Source organism: Girardinichthys multiradiatus, chromosome 10 (assembly GCF_021462225.1).
Source record: "Girardinichthys multiradiatus isolate DD_20200921_A chromosome 10, DD_fGirMul_XY1, whole genome shotgun sequence".
NCBI classification, from domain to species: domain Eukaryota; kingdom Metazoa; phylum Chordata; class Actinopteri; order Cyprinodontiformes; family Goodeidae; genus Girardinichthys; species Girardinichthys multiradiatus.
The window spans coordinates 38,246,061-38,252,060 of record NC_061803.1 but is presented as its reverse complement, the minus strand read 5'-3'; the positions used below and the strand labels follow the sequence as shown (position 1 = coordinate 38,252,060).

General features: G+C 39.4%; 1 protein-coding gene across 7 annotated transcripts in view; it reads right to left on the bottom strand.

Moving 5' to 3' along the window:
* Positions 1-326: 326 nt before the first annotated feature.
* The window catches only part of exoc6 (exocyst complex component 6), a 45,438-nt gene continuing 39,764 nt past the window's right edge, over positions 327-6,000 (bottom strand). For 4 of the 7 annotated variants that reach the window (XM_047377087.1, XM_047377089.1, XM_047377091.1 and 1 more), the window contains 3 exons: positions 3,304-3,416; positions 2,955-2,966; positions 327-1,437 (listed from right to left, as the gene is read on the bottom strand). In XM_047377087.1, coding sequence (XP_047233043.1) covers positions 1,311-1,437; positions 2,955-2,966; positions 3,304-3,416 — 252 coding nt within the window. In that variant the 3' untranslated portion in view covers positions 327-1,310. The remainder of the gene's footprint in view (positions 1,438-2,954; positions 2,967-3,303; positions 3,417-6,000) is intronic. The other 3 variants (XM_047377088.1, XM_047377090.1, XM_047377094.1) reach the window with 1 other exon arrangement.

The following is a 6,000-nucleotide window of genomic DNA, read 5'->3' as shown; positions in this document are numbered from 1 at the left end:
TAGCAAAATATGTCGCGAGGACCAGCAAAATGTCCTCACTTTGGTACAAACGGTCCTCAATTAGATGGTGAAATCGGGAAAATGGTTCTCACTGTGATGCCAAGACAGGAACACACAGACACACACACACTCTTGTTTTGCTATATGTAGTGAGGACCATGTGTTGACTCCCATTGACTTCCATTGATTTTCAGTCATTTTCAACCCTTTCTATGCCCTAACCCTGACAATAACCCTAAACCTAACCATTACCAGTGCATGCCTAACCCTAACCTTAACCTAAACTCAATTCACATCTTAGTCCTAAACCTAACCGTTAGCAAAATAGGTCGTGAGGACCAGCAAAATGTCCTCACTTTGGTACAAACGGTCCTCAATTTGATGGTGAAATCGGGAAAATGGTTCTCACTCTGATGCCAAGACAGGAACACACACACACACACACACACACACGTAAGGAGCATCCTGAACAATAATATAAATAACTAAAATTCCAAAAAGATCAGTAATAAATAATTCAGTTTACATCTTTTACATGGACACACCCACACAAACACAAACTCAGCCTAATCTCTGGAGTGTAAGTAAATACATAACTTTTTTGAGTTTTGAAATGAAGCTCACATTTAACTGAATGATTAATAAGGAGACGTTAACATGATTAGTTAGAACTGAAATGTTGCCTTAACCTGGGTATTATTGTTATGAAAGTATTTGTGGATCACTGTAAATAACTTCATAGATCCAGATTTATAATGTTTGTTATTGTTCTGAATGAAGTGCAGGAAAATATCAGGTCTTATCCAGGCCTGGTGCCATGAGTTTGGACCTTATGGTTGTTCCAGTACCTTTTCTGTCACTTACTGTTCTTACCAGTCTCTAAATACAACTACAATAATCCATTTTTAAAAATGTACAAAACAGCTTGTCTGAAAGAGCCACTGACAAACATTTTCTCTCCAATCCTGTGACAAGTCCACTAATAGTTTGGAGTGTGTGCATAAATCCTTGGACAGGTCTAACAGAGACACGTCGGCAGGCAGGAGGTTCCCTGCATGCTTTGTACAGACAGTGAAATACAGCGGCCTCAGCTGATGTTTATGACCATGCAACCGTTAAGTGTGTGTGAACACTCATCTGTCTGTTTGTTGAATGTGATCCTCTGCATATGATTACTGGATGTTCATTGAAACTAATTTGTATTTGTCAAAATGTTCTGAAGGAAGCTTTTCACCGGGCCGATGTGTGCATGTGAATGCATGCATAAGATCTGGCTATTGGGCATACAAATCACACATGTATGTGTTTTTCTAGGAGGACATGCCATTGACAAGACTTCTGAGTTGTTTGACCACAGTCTCTATCAGCTTCTGCTTGTCTCGGTCATTCTTCCTGAACTGAGAGAAGATGTTGTTCTTCTTGTTGGTGTCTTTCATTCTGAAAGCAGAGACAGAGTCTGTAAATGTTCTGGTCCACAAATGTCAGACTGTAATGATGTTCAGGTTCATGGTGCATTAATAATTCTGACAGTAAGATGCAGAACATATAAGTTATTGTTATTTGCCATGTTTACCTAACAAGCAGGGATGAGTCAGATGGACAATTACTGTGATAATAATCCCTACAAACCTGTTAGGTTTATAGTATTCACAGTATTATCTTGCTCAGTAGTCACCAGAAGATGTTAAACAACAGAGAGGTCTTCATGATTTTACGAAGACCTCTCTGACCCTCTTGATGCAATTAACACTGCTTCTAATCACTGCTGCTCTAACAACATATATTGAAGAAATAATATTGTTGACCAACAAAAAAATCATAAATAAATCTGTAGGAGCAGCTTTAAAATGGCCACATAAGGGAAACAAACCAAAGAAATAAAAGCCAATTATTAGGGTTGTTACAAAACTACATAACATTTCTAGGTTGATACTAAAATTTTTCAAATATTTCTCAACAACATTTTAGCAGCAACCTTCTCTGTAACCACAGGAGTCTAATAAACACCAGCAAAATATAACATTTTACAGCCTGAACATATTATCATGGTGCTGATTAAGGTAAATGGTTTATTGAAGGGAACTCAACATCCTCTAAAGGAGCAAACCAGTGGACAAAATGGCAATTAGAAGTGTAAATATCTTGTATAGAAGTATTAACTGTAGATTTAGTTATGCAGTTAATTAGAACGTATATTTTTGCAGTGTACACATGAACCTAGTTTGTAGAAATAGATTTTTTTCCTGTGTAAACAAGGATCTGATCGATGCAAATGTGTTTAGCAGGAGTTCTGTTCAGTTTCTGTATCTCTAGTAATTTTGGATCTTTGGTGATCATCTAGAATCAGCAGGGTAGGTTGTCAGTCTGTGTCCACAGTTCATGGTAGCGTGTTTTATTTATTAGTAGCCACATTTTCTTTGCAACTGAGAGGAGTAAAAAAAAAAAAAGGGGGGGGGGATGTTCGATGGCCATGTCACCTTTTCATCATTTATGGACGGAACAGTTGAGCGGTGTGTAGTTGTTGGGGAAATGGGTCTCAATGGGGAGAACTCAGATACACTTTGCACCATAAGGGGGCTATCAGTTATTTGCTAATATTTGCACAGGTAATATTTATTAATTTATAAAACTGGTTAAAACATCAGAGTGGTGATCTTTAAGAGCTTTCGTCAGGGTTGTATTAATTAGCCAAATGATGTCGATAAAACAACCTTACTAAGGTTCGTCTGTCTTAGTAAAAATTCCTCAGAACGATTCTTTTGCCTTTTTGGACTAAAGGCGCTCGGAAAGGCCCTTCACCAGATATTCCATGCTGCATTTCTTGGAAACTGGCATGATGGTGGAGTGTTTGATCAATTTTAGACAATGTGTTTGTGCCAAATTAATCAAAGTGTAAATAGTATGATTCTGCACATAGTGCATGCATGTAACAAACGGGTCAATGCTGGACCTACCCCCTGTAGACTCTGAGCAACAGCAGCAGATAAACAGCAAAAAAAGAAAAGCTTTAGATGGAACAAGTGCGGTTATGGAACTGTCACACAGAGAAAGCCAAAACTAAAAACTCCAACAACAGTTTCTATTAATCAGTCATTAAAGAAATACACACATGTTGATATAACATAATCTTTAAAGTTATGTCTTGCCCAACACTCATACAAATCTGCTATGCAGGTATTTTAGCTACGTACATCCAGAAAAAATGTCTGGATTCAACAGAACTGAAGTTAGATGGCAGAAACAGGCTTTTTTCATTTATGTTTTCACAAGAACAATCATGTTCTACTGATCGGATGCACTTACTTTTCAAGCAGAGCCAGTGCAGTAGCTGGATTAACTCTAAGGTACTTGGAGTTGGGCTGACCATAGTCGGCCAGGTAAGTTGACCAGTCCCACACCATGAACAGATCCAGGAGCTGCACAACACAAGACATTTAGGTTGAAAGCATCTAGAAAAGATAGCTAGAGATAGGCCAAAGACATTACAAAACCAAGTCTTTGCATAATAAAACCATGTAAAAAACATCTTTCTCTAACATGTCCATAAACTGCATGTCTTATTCATTAGATAAAAAACAATAATGGAGTTCTGTAGACATGAAGCAGGCATTGTTTCCACAAATATAATAAAAGTTTAAAGTAGAAAACTTATTACATTCATAATTTGATTGTATTGATGTTTTAGCCTTGGTTTCATGGTCAGCTGGGAATTAGACTTTTATAATGCAGGTTTTAATATTTAACAAAGTGTTTCTGCAGATCAGGGTCTAATTCATACAAATCCCACATCCAGATGATAACTCTTGTTTGAAAAGAGTCATGTCAGGGGAGTGGGTGGTCCTGGATAGTTAAATCCAAAATGCAAAAGTAATACAGATATAATTTCCCAGGTCACCTGTGAAGATGGTCTGAGTGGAGCGATAATCAGTCCATCCTGAGAGTGACTTTATGTTGAACTGCTGTGATTTAGTTCAAGAGATCAGATGATGTGATGTTCATATGAACATGCATCTCCTTGGTAGGGGTTCATTCTATTACATGTTGCGTGTTAGATGTTCAAATAAACTCTCCACTGACCTAGGGTCAACCTGATGGGAGAAGGCCACCCCCTCCCAAACTCGCCCATGGACAACAGTGTATGCTAACGTCATAGGGTGAAACAGCTGGATGTTTGGGTCCTGCTGAAACAGCTTTGACAGAGCAGCTTAGTGATTATAGCATTATTCATCTGGCTGAGACTGAGGCAGTCAGAGGGGCTATAGATCGAATTATTAGATAAGAAAGCTAATTTAAAAAAAGATAATTGAATCTGCTGCTCCAATGCAAGTACTCTCCAAAATGGGTTTATTGACAATAAGACCTTCAGCAATATTTCTGTAAATACTGCTTTAGGACACGGGTCACTCTAGACCACTGCATTGGTTTACTAAAGCTGGGTCTACCTTGGATCGCTTGGATCAAGGTCTGACATAGTTATATTATTTTGTTCTTGATTAAATCATTTTGAAGTACTTCACAAAATTGGGTGAAACTTGAGGCTCTGCAGCAGGAGCTTATCTGGATCTGAAGGCTCTCAGAAACAGGACCTCATCCAGCACATCTAAAATGAGACTGTTAAATATAGAATGCTATGTTTTGGACCATTTAACCAGAATTTGATGATCATATCTGTATGGTTTGAACCTTTGCTTGCAAACTGAGCTTTCAGATTTATATAAGAGTTTAGAGGCTTCCAAAGCTTTTCGATTTTCTTCAATCCACACAATTGTTAAATTTTTCTGTTTACTATTTTTTCAACAATACAGGTCCTTCTCAAAATATTAGCATATTGTGATAAAGTTCATTATTTTCCATAATGTCATTATGAAAATTTAACATTCATATATTTTAGATTCATTGCACACTAACTGAAATATTTCAGTTCTTTTATTGTCTTAATACGGATGATTTTGTCATACAGCTCATGAAAACCCAAAATTCCTATCTCACAAAATTAGCATATCATTAAAAGGGTCTCTAAACGAGCTATGAACCTAATCATCTGAATCAACGAGTTAACTCTAAACACCTGCAAAAGATTCCTGAGGCCTTTAAAACTCCCAGCCTGGTTCATCACTCAAAACCTCAATCATGGGTAAGACTGCCGACCTGACTGCTGTCCAGAAGGCCACTATTGACACCCTCAAGTAAGAGGGTAAGACACAGAAAGAAATTTCTGAACAAATAGGCTGTTCCCAGAGTGCTCTATCAAGGCACCTCAGTGGGAAGTCTGTGGGAAGGAAAAAGTGTGGCAGAAAACGCTGCACAACGAGAAGAGGTGACCGGACCCTGAGGAAGATTGTGGAGAAGGGCCGATTCCAGACCTTGGGGGACCTGCGGAAGCAGTGGACTGAGTCTGGAGTAGAAACATCCAGAGCCACCATGCACAGGCGTGTGCAGGAAATGGGCTACAGGTGCCGCATTCCCCAGGTCAAGCCACTTTTGAACCAGAAACAGCGGCAGAAGCGCCTGACCTGGGCTACAGAGAAGCAGCACTGGACTGTTGCTCAGTGGTCCAAAGTACTTTTTTCGGATGAAAGCAAATTCTGCATGTCATTCGGAAATCAAGGTGCCAGAGTCTGGAGGAAGACTGGGGAGAAGGAAATGCCAAAATGCCCGAAGTCCAGTGTCAAGTACCCACAGTCAGTGATGGTCTGGGGTGCCGTGTCAGCTGCTGGTGTTGGTCCACTGTGTTTTATCAAGGGCAGGGTCAATGCAGCTAGCTATCAGAAGATTTTGGAGCACTTCATGCTTCCATCTGCTGAAAAGCTTTATGGAGATGAAGATTTCATTTTTCAGCACGACCTGGCACCTGCTCACAGTGCCAAAACCACTGGTAAATGGTTTATTGACCATGGTATCACTGTGCTCAATTGGCCAGCCAACTCTCCTGACCTGAACCCCATAGAGAATCTGTGGGATATTGTGAAGAGAACGTTGAGAGACTCAAGACCCAACACT